We start from the raw sequence: 23,092 nt of genomic DNA, 5'->3' as shown, positions 1-23,092 counted from the left end.
ATTTGAATCAGCTGTTTGGAGCAGGGAGAGCTCTAAACCATGCAGGACAAGTGGTCCTCCAGGAAGAGGTTTGAGAAACGCTGGTCTATAGTACACACACACACACACATATATATATATACACACACATTTCAGACGATCAAGTGTGAACACCTGTTCTTTGCCACAGTTATAATTATTCCCTTTCTACATGAAACACATTTGATCCCCACCTACACAGAGTGATCAGAAACGAGAGGGGGGTTGGCGGGCCAACGCGTGTGCAGGGTGCCTGGGCGCCGCCACAGAGTTCGCATGTCGCCGCGGTGGAAAAAAAAGTTCGCCCGTCACGACCTCCTCCGCGAGACGGTGACAAATTACCCAATAGCGGAACTCTCGCGGCTCCGACCGCGGACCCGGGATCAGCGTGGGTTACGTATGAGCGAGCGATCAGCGTGGGTTACGTATGAGCGAGCGTAGCGATATACTAGTTGGAGGGGGGGGGGGCCGCTCGCGCCGCTGCCGACAAGTCCCTGACATGAGGACCAAACACCAACGAAGAAGAAGCCAGCGCGTCCTGTCAACATGGAGGAAGACGAGGTGGCCGAGAGCTGGGAAGAGGCTGCGGATAGCGGGGTGAGAGAGAGAGAGAGAGAGAGAGAGAGAGAGAGAGAGAGAGAGAGAGAGAGAGAGAGAGAGAGGCGCCTTGGCGCAGATTAGGGTTGTTTTGTTAATCGGCTAGCGAGTTGGTATTTCGGGCGGGTGCGGCTCGCTCGAGACAATCGGCCTTTTTGAAAGGCTTAAGATTTGCCGGCCCCCCCCTTCCTCCTCCTCCTCCCCAGCAGGGTGATTAGCCCACCTTCTTCCCTGGTCGTGCAGGCCCCGCCGCTTAACGCTAGTTTAGGCGGCGGGACCTGGGTGTGATGGGGGAAATGGTAGGTCGGCTGAATGAATGACTTGGGGGGGGACAACCCGTTTTATTACCTTTTTACGTCGCGAATAACGGTCCGTGTCTTGCAGCCGATGTTCTAACGTACCGTTGGGTCCCGGTTTGTTGTGGTTCCTGCACAAAACACAAGTTATTTCTGGACGAGGTAAGCGCACCGCGCTCCAGTGTGTTCTACCCCCAGATAGAAGAGAGAAGAAGAAGAAAAACACAAGTGGGACTGGAAGTGCTGCTCCTTCATCAGCGACTCTTCCCTCCCCTCAATTCAGGCCACATGGAGTTGAAATTACAAATGTACTTTAAGATACGAGAAAGAAATCTAATAAGTAATATTTTAAAAAAAATAAAGAGGAACGCTCACCTGCTCATCCCTGAGCAAATTATCGCGAACAAGCGTCGCTTTTTAAGCAAAACGTTCAACACCAGATGTTAACCAAGTGTTGTCCTGCGCTACGGTGGGAAAGACTGTGTGTGTGTGTGGGGGGGGGGTGAGGGGGGGAAGGGTTTAACAAAATGGAATCTTTCTTATGACTTACTCTTAGTGCATGATATAATTGAAAACCATCTGTTTTTCACAAGGCAAACATTTTCCTATGCCAAAAAAAAAAGGATTTTCCCCCCCCCTTCTTCATAGACTTCAGTACATTTGGGGCTGTGGACTTGCACCCAGCAGAACTTGGAACGCTCCTCTGTTGTACGTTTACAGTGCAACTGCAAGGCATGATTCGCTGAAAGTTTAGGTGACATTCGTTTTGTAACTTCATTGCCAGTCGTGTAAATTAACCGGCAAGTTAACGATGCAAAACATGATCGCCTTGAGATTGGGCTTCACTTGGCATACATGCAGGTTTATATGCCATAACACCATACATGGATATCCAAAGGGGTTGAATCAAGTGCAACTGGACTTGGTGTATATCCGTGAAGACGTTTCGCCTCTCATCCAAGAGGCTTCCTCAGTTCGTGCCTTTCTGACTAGACCGAGCTAGTCTGACCCCCTTAGTCTAGCTTGGTCTAGCCAAGACTAGCTGGGTCTAGTCAGAAAGGCACGAACTGAGGAAGCCTCTTGGATGAGAGGCGAAACGTCTTCACGGATATACACCAAGTCCAGTTGCACTTGATTCAACTCCTTTGGATGACCTGGATGAATGAGAACATTCACAGACACCATACATGGATAGAACGCACACATAAATATACCTACATAAATTATACATCAAAACAATACAGTACAATACAATAGCTGGTGTCCATCTCCTTATAAAAACAGGCAGTTTAAGTTGTAGCTGGGCAGTCATGCGTTCCGTCATGTAGACATGTCTGACTTTTTGCAACCATTGAGTCATTGTGGGGGAGGGGGGTTAGGCTTCATCCAATTTATCGTATTTTTTGTTGTTTTTTTGCAACCGTCAACAAAATATGCAGTATAGAGCACTGGTCTGGTAAACACGTGCTCATGTGATATTTCCAATAGAAACAATAGTGGGTCTAGGGGAATGTCCATTTCCAGGGTTTTCTCCATTTCTTCTTTGACGTTTTTCCAGAATGTCTGTGTTTTCGGGCAGTCCCAGAATATGATTAGGTGTATTTAAATGTCATTTTCCCCCCACAGTTGTTTGGCTCCATCCATTGCTGAAATAAAAGCTTTATAGCTTATTTTTCTTAATAATTATCATGACACGATGCTGTATGATCAACGCTGACTCTCAGTGAAACAGATTAGTCTGTTAAAGTGGGGGTGTAGCATTATCACCCTTTGATTGCAAATATTGACTACAATTTGTTGAGTATTTACAGATTTCTAGAACCCAAACAAATAGTGCTATTTGGGCTGTTTCAGTCTGATATAGTATGCGAAATACTCTACAGTTACTCTAAAATAGAATACAGTTTTCAACAGCGTTGCCCAGCTGCACTCAGCTCTGGACCCTCTTTGCAGTATAGAAATGTTTCTATGCGTCCGCGGTGGCGTAGCGGTCTAAGCATCGGCTTGGTGTCGATGCAGTTGCCCACTGGGGACTGGGGTTCGCGCCCCGGTCTCGTCAGATCCGACTATGGCCGGACTCAATGAAGCAGCAATCATTGGCAACGCTGTCTTCGGGAGGGGGGCGGAGTCGGCTTGTGTTCGTCATGTGAATGCGTCTCTGTGTGTGTCGGGAAAACAGTGGTTCGGCTTGGATTCGCCTTGTCACGAAAGTGGGGAGGCGCTTTCCTTCGAGACTGCCGGCCGGAGAGATGCAGTTGACAAACGCATGCAATACGAGGGTGGGTGTTTGAATTAAAATAGGGATCAATTGGCCACTAAATTGGGAGAAAAAAGGGAAAAATCAGAAATAAATTTATAAAAAAAAAAGAAAAGAAATGTTTCTATGCATGTACAGTAATCCAGGTAAGAAAATCACAGAGAGTTGAATCAGTTCATCTGGACACACCGTTTATTGAGAGAGAAACATTTCATCACTCATCTGTGTGACCTCTTCAGTCTCAACTGACGGCAGGTATCCCCACCCTTATAGTACAGCCTAAGAGTACATCTGTCGCCATCTTACAATGTTGTTATTGCAAACATTCCTCAATCCTCTGTGAATAGTACACATGGCCATTGAAACTCCCATGCTTGCATATGAGACCGATCATTGGTTTCGGTCGTTATGCCACTGTGTTGTTTATAAGGGTGGGGGTACCTGCAGTCAGTTGAGACTCAAGAGGTCACTTAGATGAGTGATGAAACGTATCTGTCCCAATAAACATTGTGTCCAGATGAACTGATTCAACTTCCTCTGATGCAGTATAGAAAGTTTTTGCCCCAGAGAGGACCAAGTATCAGAATACTCATGGATTTGCATTGAGTGGAAGTGTAGCCCCCTACCCAAACAGATTGCCTTGTCCATTATTGCTACATTTTCCAACTTTATTTTATTACCGTGGCGGCACGGTGGCGCAGTGGTTAGCATGGTCGCCTCGCAGCAAGAAGGTCCTGGATTTGAGCCCCAGGATAGTCAAACCTTGGGGGTCGTCCCGGGTCATCCTCTGTGTGGAGTTTGCATGTTCTCCCTGTGTCTGCGTGGGTTTCCTCTGGGTGCTCTGGTTTCCTCCCACAGTCCAAAGACATGTAGGTCAGGTGAATCGGCCATACTAAATTGTGTGTGTGTGTGTGTGTGTGTGTGTGTGTGTGTGTGTGTGTGTGTGTGTGTGTGTGTGTGTGTGTGTGTGTTGGCCCTGTGTGATGGCATGGCGGCCTGTCCAGGGTGTCTCCCCACCTGCCGCCAAATGACTGCTGGGATAGGCTCCAGCACCCTCGCGACCCTGAGAGCAGGATAAGCAGTTCGTTTAATGGATGGATGGATTTTATTACCACAAAAATTTAAATTTCATATCGAATTTATCACCTCATTTCTGAGAAACGAATGAAGTATTGGGTATATCTGGTATCTCTGCAGTTTCCTTAAATAGCAATTCAGAAATGTGGATTTCCTGATCTGTCTTGTTTTTTATGTAAAATGATGAGCCCAAGGTTGTGACCATGTTTGACTTTAATATTTAGATGACACATTTCTGACTTTCATGAGTGCTCTCTGGTTGCATGTGTTTTCTCTCTAGGAAATAGAAAGAAGACTTGAGGCAAAGTTGAAAATAAACCAGGAAGCGAAGTAAGGAAATAGAAAATTTATTCACAGACTAAATAATTAAAGTGTGTACCGCGTGGTTACAAAGTTACTCATGCTTCTGTCTGCCTTCACTTCGTAGGAAGTCCAGTTTGAATTCAGGTGGTTCTCCTGTGCGAACTGCTGTTGTCATCCAGGATGACTCCCTGCCTGCAGCCCCGCCCCCACAAATTCGGATCCTGAAGCGTCCCTCAAATAATGGAACTGCCGCAAATCCCATGTCCTCTTCCCGTCCCTCGCAACAGATGAAGTCTCTGGCCCAACGGGAGGCAGAATACGCAGAAGCCCGTAAGAGGATTTTGGGTAGTGCCAGTTCTGAAGATGTGCCTCAGGACAAACCATGCCAGGAAAGGTAAGACTATTTTTTTTTCAACTATCAACACTCGATCAATCTTAATTATCAATAATAATTCATATAGGACAGGTTTTAGCCCTTGTTTTTGGAAAAACAAAAGTTGTTCAGTACTTTTCCCTGATCAGTGTTCTTATCAACAGGCCAATTCGTGTGAGTGTGCAGCAGCCACCAGAACCAGTTCGTCCAAACAATCATGTAATCCGGCAACCAACCGGCCCAGATGGCACCTTGGGGTTTCGGCTCTTCAGATAAATGGGAGCTGGCTACTGTTAGGAATTGGCGATATCTTCCAAGTGGTCATCTGGGGTGGAGGTTAAAGGGTGTGTAGCCGGCATTGTGTATGAGTAGCAGAGTGGTGGGATGAATTAAAAGTTGACGAACATAAGAAAAATGGAGATGAAAGACAAAACGACATGAACTACTCTACCCTCGCCACTCTGCTGACTGGCATGCGCTTTGCCTTATGCCTTGTCTCTTCCCAACATGGAACATTCTAAGGGGCTGGCCAGGGATCAGAACCCCCCCCCCTCCCCTTCTGCTCCACACTGTGAGCAGGGTGTCGCCTCAGGGCCCTACACACTGTGATACATCCTACGATGTACCATGAGCTGTCCTAAGACTCCCCTACACTGTCATTGGCTAGCTTAGAGCCATGGCATCAGGTTTGTGGCCCTCCAGCGAGAGTAAGAAAAACATCTGGATCTGTCAGAGCAAGGCAACGGGTGAGCTGGCAAGTCCAACAATGTGAAATGAGCTACGGTTTTGCGTCAACCGGGGACTTGTCTTGGCAACAGTTGGGATTGTTTTCGTCAATGCAAAGGAGTGTGTGACAGTGGGGAAGGTTTACCATGTTTTCAGCACTGGGAATAGGTGCTCAAACAGCTCAACCTGTGGTAAAAGATCAACACGATTCAAATGGTTTTCTCCAGTAGTGGCATAACCACAGCTATGTTTATGCCACTTGTCTCAAGTGTCCCGCAAGAAGCACTGCTAGCTAGAGAAGAGCTGCCCTGTGCAAACATGGCCTGTGGTCCAAGATCATGGAAGACGGAGACAAAAGTGCCACTAGATCCTCGCTTGTTCGAGCAATAATTATTAAGTTAGCTGCAGGATTATTTTTTACTAATTTTGTTGTTCAAGTTATGTTAAACAGTTTGCAGTGTTTCTTTGATGTATGTTTGGTTTTTTTTTTCTTTCTAAGAAACGTTCAGCTAGCTTCAGCTAGATCATCAGATGATGTAGAAGTACCTATATGGCATAGTGGATTTGTAGTGTCTGGAAAATTTTACGGTTTAGAAGACACTGATCTCATTATTGGGCTGATAAAATTTGAACAATCCATCCTATAAATTTCCCCATTTGCATTGCCTTTGTGTTTTCAATTAACCTATTAAACCAGATCTAGAGTCAGTTGTAGGGTTCCTCTGGCATGGTCAGTTATATTCTAGAATCTTCAGTGATGTGGAATAGATGGATGCGGAATTCAAAAGGTAGTAGCTCGGGACACAGCCAAACACAAACGAGGGCAAGTCGCCCTTTTTTTAATTGAGACCAAATTGTTGCCTTCATCAGAGGTATGTCGCGTTCTCCCTTTTTTGGCAAAGTGTTTTGGGAGGATTTTTAATGGATTAGAAAAAAATAGCCTAACAAACACTAAGGCCAAAGTCATCTTTTTATCTGAATTTCTTTTATTGTGAGGTCAGATTGTACACTGCCAGTCCTGTTTTCTTTTCGCTAGGTGCATGTCTTTCCTTGGTTGTGGGATTTACACGGGGGAATAGTTAAACAGATTTGGAATAATTATTAAAACGATGAACTCATTTGGGGGCATCCGGGTAGCGTAGCGGTCTATTCCATTGCCTACCAACACGGGGATCGCCGGTTCGAATCCCCGTGTTACCTCCGGCTTGGTCGGGCGTCCCTACAGACACAATTGGCCGTGTCTGCTGGTGGGAAGCCGGATGCGGGTATGTGTCCTGAGTCACTGCACTAGCGCCTCCTCTGGTCAGTCGGGGCGCCTTTTCGGGGGAGAAGTGGGGGGAATAGCGTGATCCTCCCATGTGCTACGTCCCTCAGGCGAAACTCCTCACTGTCAGGTGAAAAGGAGCGGCTGGCAACTGCACATGTATCAGAGGAGGCATGTGGTAGTCTGCAGCCCTCCCCGGATCGGCAGAGGGGGTGGAGCAGAGACCGGGACGGCTCGGACGAGTGGGGTAATTGGCCAAAAATTTGATTGGGGAGGAAAAAAAACAACTTTAACTCCATGAGGGCACCCCAACTGAATGCTGTTGCTTGTTGGCAGTATTGGTATGAAGTGCCAAATACTTGGTGTCGTAGGAATTACTTTATCTTCAGCTATCTCACAGAAACTGTAGTCACTGGGAAGAAATACACTTTTTGGGTTGAGTTTTGTATGCCTTAAAACAAGCTCTCTGGTTTCAGGAACACGGTCTTGAAAAAAAAAGCCATTTATAAAGGAGGTGCTCCTGGATGCTGTTTTTACTCCGCCAGAGCGCCCGACACGTCTCGCTATTCGGCCCCAGGACACGGAGGATCCACTTAACGGATATTTAGTGAAGTTGCGTCCGAATGTGGCGTTTTGCTTCTTTTTGAGAATTGTAAATCTGAGTGCGCTTGCTCCCGTGAGTCCCCTCGCTTGAAGGATCATTCTGATGGGTTTTCTTTTACAATCTTGGTCTTATTTTCTTAGTTCCTGCCATCGTGCATATCGGTTGATATCAGATACGGGGCTGCCGCCCGGTTATCTAAACAGCATGTTTGGAAGCGTAAAGGAATATGAAAGTTAAAAGCTTGCATGATCAGTTTACTTAACGTAGGAAGTAGTAACTGCTCAAAACTACCCGGCCAGAGCAACTGGGGAGCAGACGATAATGGGAAATAATGTACACAACTGAACTGGTGCCCCGGACTTTCTTGGTTCTTGTTGAAAGGGACCGGTTTAAGGCTGGTGTTGAATTGCCCCACAAAATTGCCCGTTGTAATTTTGTGGTGATTTTGACATTTTTGTAATTTTCTGGTTGGCGGTCCCATGTCCAACATCTTGTAAACGAAGCCGGTGGGTAAAATGTCATAACTGTGATTTGCACACTGGTGAAAACTATGAAAATAAGACCCAAGTTAAAAAATTTTTTTTAAAAAAACTGGAATTATCCTTAAAAGTCAAAGCCAGCTCCCAGCGTAGTGCAGTATAGTAATGCAGCAAGATTCCACGGGACGACTTATTTTAATCATGTTTTGAAGAAAAAAAAATGCCATGTTGGAATGAGTAATGCATTTAATATGCAGTTCTGCAGTATGTGTCCAGTCAGAAGAGATGATGAGCAGGTTCAGAGAACTGGATTTGGACCCACAGCGTTAAAAGTATTTTGTGGTTCATGTCTTTAATACAATAAACTACCAGGGTGCCCAGAGCTCATTTTAAAAACTAAATGGTTAACGTGGGATTTGTAGTTATCCCAGACCGAGGATCACCAGTAGAGGACCGTTGGGGTCGACCTGTAGTATTGTTTCACAGCAGTCATGCACAGCCTCCTGTCCTGTTTGAGGCCTAATTGATGTCATTTGCTCGTCATTTTGGATCTAGCAGAACAATGTGATGAAATTTACAAATGCCCTTTAATAAAGACGATAAATGCAAGCTTTGTTGTTATTTTAATAATTTTCATAATAAATGCCGTTTACAACCAAAAAGAAACAATCACTAATGCTTGTAGAACAATAAAAACTGGTTTTCAGCTGTTGTGTACAGTCCCCCAGACAGCATCCGGATGTGGGCCACTTCAGGTAGTGATGCAGCACTGATGGCCTTCTTCTGGCCCTGACAAAATGGATGTGAGCCTGAAGTGGCCCACATGTATAATAGCAAATATGGCCCAAATATGCCAAATCAAATGTGGGCCTTTTTTGGCAAAGATGTGGTGCTTTCGGCAACATGTGATCTGGATGTGACCCTGAAGTGGCCCGTGTGGTAAATGGTGAATATGGCCCTAATATCACAAAACAGATATGGGCCACCTTTGGCAAATATATGGCACATGCGGTATTGCTATGGCTTGGTTCTGGCCCAGATCCGGCAAACAGGAGCAGACCGCCCAAGTGCCATCATTCCACGCGGTGTGTGGGCCGGATGAAAGTGTCGGTGTGGGACGGGTCCGGGCCACAGCAGTTTTGCTATCTGGGCAGCCTGCTAGATCAGCAGCTCAGTACACACACTGTATGGGTGATGCTGGAGTTGTTCCACTGCTCCTTGAGTGTATCTTGGGTTTATTACCTCGGTAGTTTTATTCCAGCTGACCTTTCAAGACACAATCTGTGGGGAATCACCAACTTCCTCGTAAGACAGATGAGTCAATCAATAATCAACTTTATTGAACATATTAGAAAAAAAATATGAACAATAAAAATAACCAAAATCATCAGCGGGGTAAAAAGAAGTTGCGAACTTTTCTAGTCCTACCAACTTGTGCTATTCATGCACTGGTAATAGAAAATGAAAGGTCAATTTACAGCCAAGTGAGACCGGGGAAGCAAACAAACCCTTCTGAAGCAAGCAGGGGCACTCCACAGGAGTGCAAGCTTGCTCCTCCTCTCTTCTTGCCTCTACAGAAACAGCTGGTCCTCCAATGACCCCTTGGTCAAGTTCCTGACGTTTGCTGACCAAGCTGCCGGTTGGCTTCTTGGCACAGATGAGTCAGCGTACAGCCGGGAAGTGAAGCAGCCACAACAACCTGGAGCTCGGTAGATTTTATAAGATGCCCCCCCCCCCAAAAGACAACATTGCCTTGACAGTCTCAAGTTTCATAGTCATTCAAGTTGAGAAGCAGGACCCCTAGTGGGAGTTCAAGATGTGATGCTGTCAGTTAACTGAGGTTATGAATGACTATTATTGGGGGGGGGGATGTGATATATTGGCACTGTAGTGGTAGTGTTCATATCTCAGCATGAAAAGGCTTGAATCCGCCATAGAGTATGTAATTTAAAGAATGATATCTTGGGCTACACTGCAATATCAAGGCAGCGATGCCACTTGAGTATGATTTGAATATTCAAAATAAACTTTTTACAACAATTTTTTATACATTTCATATTTCGTAGTTCATTGCAGTATCTAAACACTAAAAAGTCTGTGATTCCAACGATTATGCTGGTATGGATTTATAATCACTTTTTGAAAATTAGTGGATGGAGAAATTAATGGAGACTGTCCTCCAGAAGGAATGCAACAACCATTAGAGAACGTAGGTTTTCACTGTATATTCAGGTTTTGACTAAAGGTCAAATAGGGATAAAAACGTCAATTCAGTGGCTTTTTAACATTTATGACCTATTGAGTCAGCAAAAGTAGCAGTACTCATTTCTTCAATATTCATCCATTCATCCGTTATCCAAACCGCTTCTCCTTACTCAGGGTTGCGGGGATGTTGGAGCCTACCCAGCAGTCACTGGGCGGCAGGCGGGGAGACACCCTGGACAGGCCGCCAGACCATCATAGGGCTGAGACACACACACACACACACACACACACACACGCACACACACCTAGGGACAATTTAGTATGGCCGATTCACCTGACCTACATGTCTTTGGACTGCAATTAGCAATCTAAAAATCAAAATTATACTTCCAAAACACTCAACATTCAGTCAGCACATGGAGCCAAAATGGACACTAGAGTATAATTTCTTCAATATTTTGTGCAATATTCTCACATGTTTAAATAATTGGGTTTTTTTTAATGCCACTGTGTCTCTCTCCGCTGTTTTGAAAAGGGGAGGAGGGCATTTAGGGGGATATATATATATGTATATATATATAAACTTAGCACAAAAAGTAAGGAAACGTGTGTTTGGTGGATTATTTCTTTGTTGTAACAATGCTTCTTGGCAATAAATCTTATACCAGGCACCTGATTGTCAGCAGCTGGGGTACCAGAAGCTCAAAACAAGAGTCAATAGCAAGAGCAAAATAAGCTGTTGGGCATTGGCAGAGAAGATTTGGCACATGTTTCACGGGCGCAACCCACATACTCAGCTCTGCTGCTCATCCCACCAATGCATGTTCCTTACACATGTGGCCCCATTTAAAAGGGGAATAAACAGGCTTCCCAACGGTATAAGATTTATTGCCAAGAAGCACTGTTACAACAAAGAAATAATCCACCAAACACACATTTCCTTACTTTTTGTGCTAAGCGTATATGTGGCTCTGCCCCCCCTCAGAGGGCCTAGATTTAGAAAGTGCACTAATCATCCTTACCAGAAGAGGCGCTCTAACGTTTAAACGCCACCTGAACGCAACGCCTCGTCCGGCTTCGCTCGTCTTTCTCTCCCTTCAAAACCCCCCAGCTCGACTACGGAAATTTCGGAAGTTTAGTTTGTGGAACTTGGGAACATGGCGGAGGACAACGGCTACGAGTCCGTCCTGTGCGTGAAGCCGGAGGTCCATGTGTACCGCATCCCGCCGCGCGCCTCCAACCGCGGCTACAGGTAACGCGGCGCCCGCGGCGGGCTTGTCGCCGTATTAAATGTCGCCGCGGCGGACTCGGCGGGCCAGCCCCGGCTAAGCTCACCCGGCGCTGCTAGCCCCGTCCGCGCGGCGCACGGCGGGGCAGTAGAGCGGAAACGGAAGCGGAGCGCGCGCGCCCTCGCTATAAGGCGTTTACTCTCTCGAGTTTCAGTGTATTTCCCAAAGCGAGTTCGGCAGGCACCGTCTCGCCCTCCTAACTGAAAGAATACCCGCAGAACAGGTGGCGGCTATCGGGGCAAAGGGCTGAGAGCAAAACCAGCCCGAAACCGGGACCGGTGTGATCCCAGTTGCGTTTCGGGGCTCGTCGGAGTCTTGGTTTAAAAGCCGTCTTTGAGGCATTTTCCTGATCCTTTACTGACGCTTTGGTGTTAGTCATGTGACCGGCCCGATGGCGCTTTGTGTCCACTGTTGTCCCTCCCTTCTAATAAGCAAATCCACTTATTGGGGTATTTCTGTCTGTCTGTTTGTGTAGATGGAGAGAGAGAGATGGGTAGAGAGGTGGAAGTGTTTTCATCACAGCCATGCAACACTTTCTTAGCACAAACTGCTTTTCAGATGTCGGTCGTGTCATTGCTTTGCAAGGTTCCAGCAGTTAGGTGTCTGTCACGTACCACATGTTTAGATACCCCAAGACAGGTTTAAAGCCCTGGTGTGCCGTGCATAGCAGCCCCGGTGTGCCGTGCATAGTAGCCCCGGTGTACCGTGCATAGTAGCCCCGGTGTACCGTGCATAGTAGCCCCGGTGTACCGTGCATAGTAGCCCCGGTGTACCGTGCACGACCCACCATGCTGGTACCATTAATTATGAGTTGTTTTTTTTTTACTTAGTTTTTATTTCAATTTCAACAACGTATAAAAACAGATCCACAACTTTCCCTGCTGGTTTTTCTTTTTCCCCCATTTGTTTCAGCTGTACCTATATGGTTTACAGATAATTGAACAAAAGGACATTAAAAAAAACCTTTACTTCAGCTTGTGGTGTCAGTTGTTATGGCGGTATAAATTAAAGACTTGGAATACTTTAAAAAGGAAAGGAGGGGTCAGGGAGGGGAGGGGAGTTGTGTACTAATGTGTGTAGTGGCATAGGTGCGTGTATATGCATAAACAGGTAAGGTGAGTTGAGAAGACAGAGGTGCATGTGTGATACAGAACGTATACGAGGGTCTAGAACACGTCACTGTCTCAATATAGCCATGGCCGGGCTCCACCTTTTAATAAATATATCTTTCTGAGGTCTCAAAGAGTATGTTATTTGTTCCAGCTGATATATATTTCCCATACTTTCTCAGTCCACAAATTGTATGTTGGGGAGTCAGGTTTTAACCACTTAATTCAATCAATCAATCAATCAGTAAGTCAATCAAGTTGCACTTTATATAGCGCTTTTCTAGCTGCAACAGCCACTCAAAGCGCTTCACATTTCTGGTCAAATCTGAATTTCAGACAAGCTGTTTCCTGTACTATTAATTGCTGCTGTTAGTAATATTTGTATGCTCTTCCGGCATTGATCCCAGTAATACTGTCTTTGGATCTTTTGTGAAGTTTTGGTGGAATACTTCTTTAATTTGGTTCTATGATTTCAACTGATGAGGTATGAACTGATGAATATATTAGTTATTTTTAGTGTAGTGATCCGAATACTGGCAGCACGGTGGTGCAGTGGTTAGTGTGGTCGCTGCACAGCAAGAAGGTCCTAGGTTTGAGCCCCGGGGTAGTCCAACCTTGGGGGTCATCCCGGGTCGTCCTCTGTGTGGAGTTTGCATGTTCTACCCATGTCTGCGTGGGTTTCCTCCGGGGGCTCTTGTTTCCTCCCACAGTCCAAAGACATGTAGGTCAGGTGAACTGGACGTACTAAGTTGTCCCTAGGTATGAATGTGTGTGTGTGTGTGTGTCTATGTATGTATGTGTATGTGTGTGATGGCCTGGCGGCCTGTCCAGGGTGTCTCCCCACCTGCCGCCCAATGACTGCTGGGATAGGCTCCAGCATCCCGCGATCCGAATTCGGATAAGCGGCTTGGATGGATGGATGGATTATATATGAAAATACTGTTTGACTGTATTTCATGCACGAATTACGATACCATTAAATCAAAGTTGATTGAACTTTAGCTCAGTCATTGTATGAATCTCCCTTTCTTAAATTAATAGCATCCAGGTGCTCAGTATTAAAAACTGTGTCGCGCTACCTCCCTACAGAGACTTTATTGCAAAACAAAACCAAAAAAAAAGTTCCCAGGAATGCAGACGGTCCCCAACACACCCGCTGCTCACAATGTGAGCTCGTGGCTTCCTTTGAGCTAAATGTAAATGTACTCATTTGACATCAGAAGGACAATAATATTTCCGTGTCTTTCTTCTTAAATTGTACGAGAGAGTGTGAGTAAAAGGTAGATTATTCTCCTTTCTCTCTCTCTCGTGTATTCAAAAGCTGTTACAGTGATCGAGCCTACTGCCTTGGATCATGACGGCAACATAAACTGCTGTTCTTCTCACATTTGTGTTTTCCTTTTGAACAAGGGCGGCTGACTGGAAGCTGGATGAGCCCACGTGGAGTGGGAGGATGAAAATCACCTCTAAAGGCAAAATAGCCATCATCAAGTTGGAAGACAAAAACACGGGTAACCAACAACCGCACCTCCCTGCTGTGTTGAATGTGACGCCCTGATATGTTTTGATAGCTGTTGTTTTCTGGCACAAGGCAAATTTAATGTCACATGATAACATGTTCATCAAAATGATTCAATTTTACTGATAAAGAAAGCCCTCTCTCTCTCTCTCTCTCTCGCTCACACACACAGCTAGTATTAGCACATGTCTAATATCTATATTTTATCTAGATACGATTCAGCCAGTCAAATTTTACACAGAGCATGAATTTGTATCTGCTGTGTACTCATGGAAATTGAATTGCTCTTTTCCTTTCAAAATAATTGCCTTAAATATCAAATTCCTTTGTAATGGGGGATTCTCCATATTGTGGAGTTACTATTTTAATTCCTCTTTACTCTGGTACCTCAAAAGAGGCGAAATGAATTTGTTGCGTTATCGATCAAGCATTGTCAATTCGTATTTCAGGGCAGCGTTTCGTCTTCACAGCAGAAGTCTGTGCCTTGCTCCTGGCCTGGGAATGCATTGAAAATATCCAATAACAGAACTCCTTGATTTGTTCTGACTCAGTCTTCCGCTTAAGGGCACATGGATCCTGAAAGACAGATCATCCACTTATTTGGCTGCATTTTGTCCAAACTAGCACAGCTTATGAAGCACAATTATGACGTTTACTTTTGTTTACTACTCAGTGATGATAGTTTCCCTGGTTATGAGAGATTGCTGATGTCGTTGCTAAGAGGACCCTTGCAATTAATGTCACAGTGTCCAATACCAGTGTTTGACCCCAGACCCACTATGTACACCTGTGTTAAGTCCACGCAGGGTGGGATAGATGCCCCAGAAAAAAACTACAGGAAATAGATGATGTTGGATTACGTTTGTATATACATGGAATTTGCTACAGTGGTGTCAGAAGTGGGGTGGTGAGACCGTGAGGCCTTCAGAAGCATGTGTGCCCAAAGGCGTGAGGGGGCTGATGTGCTAAAGCGCGGGAACGCCCTTCCTGAAGGGGTGGGGGGGTAGTGTAATGACTATGGGTGACTAGATTGCTAGCCCTTGGCTAGCGGGTTGGACCCTTTAGTTGACTGGTTAGCGCAGTCGCCTGTGGTCTGGGCTACCTGCCGGGTTCAATTCCCGGCTGCGGGGGATTCCCGGCTGCCATGGTGAGACCGTGAGGCCATTGGAAGTGCTTGACTCCGGTTTCGTGGCTTTTTTTTTTTTTGTCTTCTTCTGCATTTTCTTTGCTTCTTCTGCTTCTTATTATAGAATAACAACACTACAACACAACAATCTTCAGATATATACACAAGGATTGACTAATACAGGTGAAATAAGAGGTGATAAGGTGAACACAAATGTGCTACCACTTAAGGAGGAAAGAGCCTCCATTTTGCTTGTCATGCCAGTGCCTTATGATACTGAAGCACCTTTTTAAGACTGTTCAGTGGTTTAGACAAAGGTTTTATTCATTCATTCATTCATTCATCTTCAGCCACTTCTCCGGGGTAGGGTCGTAGTGGCAGCAAGCTAAGTAGGGCACTCCAGACTTCCCTCTCCCTAGCAACGCCCTCCAGCTCCTCCTGGGGGATCCCAAGGCGTTCCTAGGCCAGATTAGACATGTAGTCCCTCCAGCAAGTTCTGGGTCTACCCCGTGGTCTCCTCCCAGTTGGCCATGCATGGAAAATCTCCAAAGGAAGGCGCCCAGGAGGCATCCAAATCAGATGCCCAAACCATCTCAACTGGCTCCTTTCGACGTGAAGGAGCAGCGGCTGTACTCCGAGCCCCCTCCGGATGTCCGAGCTCCTCATCTCTAAAGCTGAGCCCAGACACCCTACGCAGGAAACTGATTTCAGCCGCTTGTATCCGCGATCTCACCCTTCCGGTCACTACCCAAAGCTCATGACCATAGGTGAGGGTTGGAACAAAGATTGACTGGTAAATTGAGAGCTTTGCCTTCCGGCTCAGCTCCGTCTTCACCACAACGGTCTGGTACAACGTCCACATTACTGCTGATGCTGCACCAATCCGCCTGTCAATCTCCCGCTCTATCCTACCCTCACTCGTGAACAAGACCCCGAGATAGTTGAACTTCAGGCAGCAACTCATCCCCAACCCGGAGGGGGCAAGCTTTTCCGATAGAGAACCATGGCCTCAGACTTGGAGGTGCTGACTCTCATCCCGGCCATTTTACAATCAGCTGCAAACCGCCCCAGTGTGTGCTGGAGGTCGCGTTCTGATGAAACCAACAAAACCACATCATCTGCAAAGAGCAGAGATGCAATTCTGAGGTTCCCAAAATGGACACACTCCTCACCTTGGCTGCGCCTTGAGATCCTGTCCATGAATATCACAAACAGTATCGGAGACAAGGTACAACCCTGGCGGAGTCCGACACCCACCAAAGACGTGTTTGACTTTGTGCCGAGAATGCGGACACAGCTCTCACTTTGGTTATACAAGAACCGGATGGCTTGTAGCAACTGCCATGGAACCCCTACTCCCACAGCACCCCCCACAGAGTGCCCCGAGGTACACGGTCGTAAGCCTTCTGCAATCCACAAAACACATTTAGACAGGCTGGTCAAACTCCCGTGCCCCTCTCAGCACTTCGGCAAGGGTAAAGAGTTGGTCTGTTGTTCCATGGCCAGGATGGAATCCGTATTTTATTGTAACTTATTCTTCGAGATCCTTTTAACAAAATCAAACCAGTTAATTTGAAATTCATGTTCAAGCCAAGAATGAAGATTGTTTTTATGCTTCTTTCCTATGCTGCCTGCCAATTGCTTACCATGTATTTCTGCTTTAAATTTGAGCAAGAATGTGTATTCTTGTAATGGAGACTGGAGATTCAATTGCCTTTTCTCTTTTTTTTATTAAAGTGGTTGCCTCTTGGAAGAGATTGATCAGATTCTCAGTATGTCATGAGTGCATTTACACTTGAATGTTTTGCATATTTCCTCTCTCTGTGAATACAGTCCAAATAACCTTGTGCTTGTGTGTTTCAGGCGAGCTGTTTGCCCAAGCCCCGGTAGAACAGTATCCAGGATGTGTTGTTGAAGCAGTTACCGACTCCAGCAGATATTTTGTGGTACGGATAGAGGATGGCAATGGTAAGAGACTGATTAGAGATTGTCTCACTTTTATAATGTTTGAGGACAAAAGCACACTAACATTACAGAAACTCAAAGCTATTGAGTAATATTCAGGTAGTTCAATATTTAATATTTGTTGCTTAGTTTATTCTAAGTCACACACAATTATTCTATTTATTGATACACCAATACTGGTATCGGCTATGAGGGCTACACCAGGCTAAAATTGAGTACCTGTATCGCACATTTTACCCAATACTAAAATCCGATACCAAAAATCATGAGTAACATGTCATAAATGAAAGCAAAATGGCCTGATTTACTGCACTTTAAGCAGGTGGAAGCTTGTATTTCTTTAATGTTGGGGGGGGGGGGTGATTTTATTTTGATTATTAAGCCCATTGACCCCAAACTAATAATCCAAGTCTGCACTATTCAGTAAAATAATGGAAAATAAGGGTGTCCGGGTAGCGTAGCGGTCTATTCCATTACCTACCAACACGGGGATCGCCAGTTCGAATCTCCCTTGTTACCTGCGGCTTGATCGGGCATCCCTACAGATGCCATTGGCTGTGTCTGTGAATGGGAAGCCGGATGTGGGTTTGTGTCCTGGTCACTGCACTAGCGCCTCCTCTGGTCAGTCAGGGCACCTGTTCTGGGGGGGGGGTTGGAGGGGAATAGCGTGATCCTCCTACGCGCCCCCCCCCCCGGCGAAACTCCTCACTCAGTGCGTTTACATGACACTTAAAAAATCGAATTATTGCGTTAGTCCGACTAAAACCAGACTTCTAAAATGCATGTAAACGTTAGCTCGACTCAAATCGAAGTTGTAATAGTCGGACTAACACACCCAGATAATGCGACTGGAAGTCGATTTACTTCTGCATGTATACACCTTAGTCGGATTGGAGCTGGTCGAGGCGATCTGCGCACGCGCTAACTTTCCGCACGCCAAGTCTGACCCGGAAGTCGAACAGCGTAAACAGAAGAAGAGGGGGACACAAGAAGAGGAAGCCAGTAACTGCAAACATGGCGAAATCATCGAGAGCTCATTTTTGGACGGATGAAGAGACGGAGTGTATGCTTACTCAGTTGAAAGAGCTGAACATTTTAAAATAAATGGACGGGAGGACGACAAGAAATGGAGACTTATTCAAAAAAGTAGCCGAGCAGATGGTCGGGGCAGGGTAGAAAAGGAGCGCGTGACGTAATAGGTCAACCGGTAATGGCCCAATACAAACAAGCTGAAAGAGTGCATATTGCCACCTATCTTAGCGGAGCCCACGTGACTCCCTCAGTAAATCGATTTCCCTCCCGCGCATGTATACTGGGACCAAAGTCAGTAGTCGGACTAATGAACTAATCGAGCTATAACCATAGCTCAACTAAACTGTGCATGTAAACGTACTGACTGTCAGGTGAAAAGAAGCGGCTGGTGACTCCACATGTATCGGAGGAGGCATGTGGTAGTCTGCAGCCCTCCCCGGATCAGCAGAGGGGGTGGAGCGGCGACCGTGACGGCTCGGAGGGGTGGGGTGATTGGCCAGGTACAATTGGGAGGAAAAAGGAGGAGAAACTAAATAAATAAATAAATAATGGGAAATAAGTATTGGCCTATACTTAAAGATTATAGGCCATTGAAAATGTGATGCCAGTGCATCCCAAATCATTTCCTCTGCTTGCATGGTGGGAAACAGGGCCCATAATGTTTGGATTGTAATCAGGAAGCATTTGATCTGTAAATTGCTGAATAACTGATGGTTGATTATATAGTTAAAAGTAAGGTATGGGATGTGTTGCTTTTATTTGAAAACATAACTCCTGAAGCCATACTTGTAAAACATATTTGTATTTTGGCAATACTACCTAAACACTATATTCTCTCTGCAATGTGTGACTGTTTTTGTTTGACCAAATTTGTTCTGGTGGTTATTATGATTGTCATGAAACTGTAAAGACATTACATAATCACAGCATGTTGAAAGTTCTTACATGGACGTATGTAAGGTTAAAAAAATTAAGTCTAATATCACTTTTTCATTACCCCCCCCAAACTCCCCAATGCCCAGTTTATAAAAGAAACTAAACAAAACTTGTTTGTGTTACTATACAAAAATAATGCTCCATCTAAAGACACAGTATATTAGCAGCACATACTCTACTGTAACCGTCTTTCTGTCTTGGTTTTCAATAAAGGACGTCATGCCTTCATCGGCCTGGGTTTTGCTGATCGTGGAGACTCCTTTGACTTCAATGTAGCTCTACAAGACCATTTCAAGTGAGTTACCTTCTGTTAAGCTACGCCTTTATGATCTGATTCCCGTTTATGCACATGGTCCCCAGTAAACGAGCTTGTACACATTTCTAGACTAATTTTTGTATGTGTGCTTTGTAGATGTAGATTTGTTTTTATATGAATGGTTGTCGATGCACACGTGCACTTCCGTTTCTCAAGCCGATAGCAGCTTTGCATTTGTATGATAAACTCCCTTTATATCCTCCCTACAGATGGGTGAAGCAAGAGGGTGAGTTCGCTAAACTAGAGGCTTCTCAGAGCACAACACCCAAGCTGGATCTTGGCTTTAAAGAAGGACAGACTATCAAGATTAGCATTGGAGTAAGCATTTAGGCTGAACATTTAAATTACAGTTTTACGAGCTAAAAATTAAATGAAATAAAAAGTTGGAAGAATTTATTCAGAAAAGTAGGACCTGTTTCTAGAGAAGGCCCTGGGCATTTATGTGTTGCTACTTTTTGTCTCAGAACATCAAAAAGAAAGATGCAGGTAGTGCAAAGTCACGGCCTGTGAGTGGTGGTCTCCTCCCACCTCCACCAGGAGCAAAACCCGGGACCCCCCTAGCACCTCCCGTAAGCCAAATAACAGCCCCAGCTACACAAACAAACACTGGTGAGTCCCAATCTTCTTAATTTGACTTCTTCAGACTATTCCTCAAAGCCTCATGTAAATATCATTCACAGTAGGGGCATCAACATGTTATCTGACTCCTAAATCGGGCTGTGTTTTCTTTCTTTCCCCACCTCAGCTGCTCTTTTAGACTTCGGGTCCCCTGTCTCTGCAGCACAGCCCTCATCTGACATGTGGGGAGATTTCACATCCGCGGGTTCAGGGTAAGTTTTGAAGAAGGTAAAGCTCTGAGAGCTTATTTGTTTGCCTCCGATCAGTCTAACACTCATCTTTTTTTATCAACGTCTCCTCCACAGATCCAGTAAAGATGCTGTCAGATCCGGATGGGTGCAGTTTTAGTTGAGTCACAGAAAATGTGTACACACACTCAGGTTCCATACATTCCATGACTGAGAATGATTGTGGCAAAAAAAGAAAGAAAAGCCAGGAACTGTTAACAAACTTGATTAGCATGTTGGCTGTACTGGATCTGAATAGACTGTCTAGTTTGTTCAGATAGCTTGTTCACAAACATTCTCTTGGAACAAAAGATAGTTTTCCATTTTTCAAGATGTTATCGATAACTATGCAACAGGAATTGTAGTCAGCATGAATTGTAGTGAGTCAGTCAAACACTCGTCATCATTGTGTTTCAAATAGGCTGAATTTAAAGTATTTCCACGCTGTGAAACAGGTGAGCTTGTGAATGACTGAAGGGAAAGGTCATCTTTTCACACTAACCATGTGTAGATATACACGTTACGTTGGATTGGAGTTGCCCTCGTTATCTGTGTCAATTTTTGTTGTCGCCTTTTAGTTACGTGAGAATGGATCTGGTTTAGTCTTTTTGTTCGTTTTCTTTTAAACATTTTACTGCTATTTTCTTCGTTGTACAGTTTTTTTTCTTACACTAATCACACTCAAGGCTATTTCTGACGTTTTGCAGAAGTGCAAGGGTTTTACCGTTGTGTTGTCTCCATGTTATATAAAGCTGTATGTGTATTTAGTTTTCTGTTGAGGACTGGTGTTTGCTTCTTTTTTTTTTAAATATGAAGGAGAGCTTTGAAAGCTGAGGTTTGAGTTACCCTTTTTACATTTAGCTCTTAAGCCCTTGTCAACATGACCCTAATTATTTTTTCAACATGGCGTTGAAACATGATTGCTACCCTGTCCTGGAATTTAGAAAAATGTAACACATTTTGGACGTGTTTCATTTTGTCTTGTCTTGCATACCCATTTAAATGTGTTATGCCTTAATGTCTGTTTGTTTTCCACATTTACCGATGTGCCTTTTACCAAATTAGAATTCTCAGAATCTTGCTTATTAGTCGTGACAGATATTTGCTTGATTGCCTTTTTGGTGGGGAAAAGCACATATATATATATATATATATATATATATATATATATATATGTAAACCTATTCTGTATGGTAAATAAACAAGTTTATTCGTAGTGGCTGCTTACCTTTCTCCTCCTCGTGACAGTGATTTGGAGAAACCTGTGAGGCGCGCGCGCGTCTAGTCACCATGGCCGTTGGAGCGACGCCGGTAATTTAAGGACAAATGCGTTTTTGCCTGTTCACATATGGGGGGGTGTATTGTAGACGCGCCAAAGAAGGGGGTTTAATTTCACCCTTTCTCTCCGAATGAAGGTCACACACTGCGGTAATAAATGGGAATATAAAAAACCGAGTTGTGTGACGAGCGAAGGGGCCGGGGAGTCCGGCGGGGGAGTTGGCGGCGCGGCGCTGCTGCCGGTGAAGTCGTTGGAAGCCCCTCCCCGGAAGAAGCGCGCGGAGCAGATTTCCCAACAACGCGGCGGTCCGGCGCGACTCGCCAAACTACGGGTCTTTACTTTGCGGGGAGGGGGGGCGGTCGCTCGGAAGGACGGAGACGGGGTACATCCAGCGGACGGACGCAGATTCTCATTTGGTGGCGAGGGTGAGGTTTCGAACTAGGACCCCCGACCTAACGATACCGTTAGCTAAATCGGCTAATTTCAACTCCGCTACACGATTTTTATCGGTCCATGTGTACACTACTAATAAGATACGTTAGCCCCTATTGAATGGGTCTGAGGCTTTAGCCGAGCGGTTAGTGATATCGCCTTGTGGTACAATACGCAGCGTATCGAATCCCGCACCGAGCAATAAAATATTCGATTGGTTTTTTTTTAAGAGCGTGTCGTATTGGACGTTTCACGTCAATGGAGTCGAAGGAGAAGAGACCGTTTCGTTTTGACTTTTGTGAAAGGGGGCCTTATAATATGCCTCAAAGCGGCCATCGACATCATAGGGCTGGATCCTGCATCAGTACCGTTTTAAACCGTCTGATGCCGGGCGGGTCCAACTGGTGTCTTTCCTGTCCGGGGGCTGTCTGGACTTTGGAGATGAGCTGATGGTCACGCTGCGCTCGTTTTCAGCTGCAAATGTCAAGCAGACAGTAAAGGCTGTTGTAAAGTCCGCGTGGGCCTCGGGTACGAGTTTGATAAACGGGCGTCATGTATAAATGTCATCAAAAAGTGAGCCTCTTGGTTTCTTCCGTGCAGTTCGGTTTAAGACCCCCCCCCCGAGATGTGCGTATGTGATTTTGCGACGTCCGCTAGCTGAAGATCCGTATCGCTCATCATAGCGGTCACACTGCAGTTGTGTTAATGCAAAGGAAAAGTCGCCCGATTTACAACGACGGCAGCAGACAATCATCCTGTCATACATGCAAAATACTAAATGCTAAATTGTTTCCCTCTTTACAACAGCCAGATTAAATCAGTGTTTGTCGTGGCCAAAACATACCAGTAGGGGGTGCTATAGACGACGCTGAAATTGACCCGAGTTACTTTCGCAGAAGCGTCGCCCTGGACAATTTCACCGTGTAAAACCACCAAGATACGACCACCGAATTGAACTGCAAGAGTTTAACCCCTAACGCAAGATATTGATTCAGTTTGTCTTGATTGTTAAATTGACGTTCAGCTGATGGCGGAATCGCCATTT

General features: G+C 45.3%; 3 protein-coding genes across 6 annotated transcripts in view; all 3 read left to right on the top strand.

Moving 5' to 3' along the window:
• Positions 1 to 481: 481 nt before the first annotated feature.
• Positions 482 to 8,594, top strand: LOC130107383 (SUZ domain-containing protein 1-like). 2 transcript variants are annotated; one of them, XM_056273965.1, is made up of 4 exons: positions 482 to 615; positions 4,526 to 4,575; positions 4,673 to 4,942; positions 5,086 to 8,594. In XM_056273965.1, exons 1-4 carry the CDS (start codon positions 565 to 567, stop codon positions 5,195 to 5,197), a joined length of 483 nt encoding a protein of 160 aa, XP_056129940.1. In that variant the 5' UTR covers positions 482 to 564; the 3' UTR covers positions 5,198 to 8,594. The 2 variants fall into 2 exon arrangements, with proteins under 2 accessions (XP_056129940.1, XP_056129941.1); XM_056273966.1 differs by lacking the exon at positions 482 to 615 and adding an exon at positions 891 to 914.
• Positions 8,595 to 11,266: 2,672 nt separating this feature from the next.
• necap2 (NECAP endocytosis associated 2) lies at positions 11,267 to 21,465 on the top strand. The gene is made up of 8 exons (XM_056274169.1): positions 11,267 to 11,451; positions 14,008 to 14,108; positions 17,106 to 17,210; positions 19,389 to 19,470; positions 19,701 to 19,809; positions 19,956 to 20,100; positions 20,237 to 20,321; positions 20,415 to 21,465. The coding sequence occupies exons 1-8, from the start codon at positions 11,357 to 11,359 to the stop codon at positions 20,455 to 20,457; spliced, it is 765 nt and encodes a 254-aa protein (XP_056130144.1). The 5' UTR covers positions 11,267 to 11,356; the 3' UTR covers positions 20,458 to 21,465.
• A 248-nt stretch (positions 21,466 to 21,713) lies between these two features.
• Positions 21,714 to 23,092, top strand: part of LOC130106879 (rootletin-like) — a 54,720-nt gene continuing 53,341 nt past the window's right edge. Inside the window, exon 1 of one of the 3 annotated variants that reach the window (XM_056273174.1) lies at positions 21,714 to 22,040. The gene's annotated coding sequence lies outside the window, so the exon portion shown is untranslated. The remainder of the gene's footprint in view (positions 22,041 to 23,092) is intronic. The other 2 variants (XM_056273180.1, XM_056273172.1) reach the window with 2 other exon arrangements.

Source organism: Lampris incognitus, chromosome 2 (genome assembly GCF_029633865.1).
Source record: "Lampris incognitus isolate fLamInc1 chromosome 2, fLamInc1.hap2, whole genome shotgun sequence".
In the NCBI taxonomy this organism is placed as follows: Eukaryota; Metazoa; Chordata; class Actinopteri; order Lampriformes; family Lampridae; genus Lampris; species Lampris incognitus.
This window is presented reverse-complemented; position numbering and strand designations above follow the sequence as displayed.

Excerpts from the sequence above, each read along its gene's own strand:
- necap2 (XM_056274169.1), top strand. The coding sequence starts at position 11,357 with ATGGCGGAGGACAACGGCTACGAGTCCGTCCTGTGCGTGAAGCCGGAG. Across the intron at positions 11,452-14,007 it reads GCCTCCAACCGCGGCTACAG|GGCGGCTGACTGGAAGCTGG; the intron begins GTAACGCGGCGC and ends CTTTTGAACAAG. Across the intron at positions 20,101-20,236 it reads AGCTACACAAACAAACACTG|CTGCTCTTTTAGACTTCGGG; the intron begins GTGAGTCCCAAT and ends TCCCCACCTCAG.
- LOC130107383 (XM_056273965.1), top strand. The coding sequence starts at position 565 with ATGGAGGAAGACGAGGTGGCCGAGAGCTGGGAAGAGGCTGCGGATAGC. Across the intron at positions 4,576-4,672 it reads AAAATAAACCAGGAAGCGAA|GAAGTCCAGTTTGAATTCAG; the intron begins GTAAGGAAATAG and ends TTCACTTCGTAG. Across the intron at positions 4,943-5,085 it reads GACAAACCATGCCAGGAAAG|GCCAATTCGTGTGAGTGTGC; the intron begins GTAAGACTATTT and ends TCTTATCAACAG.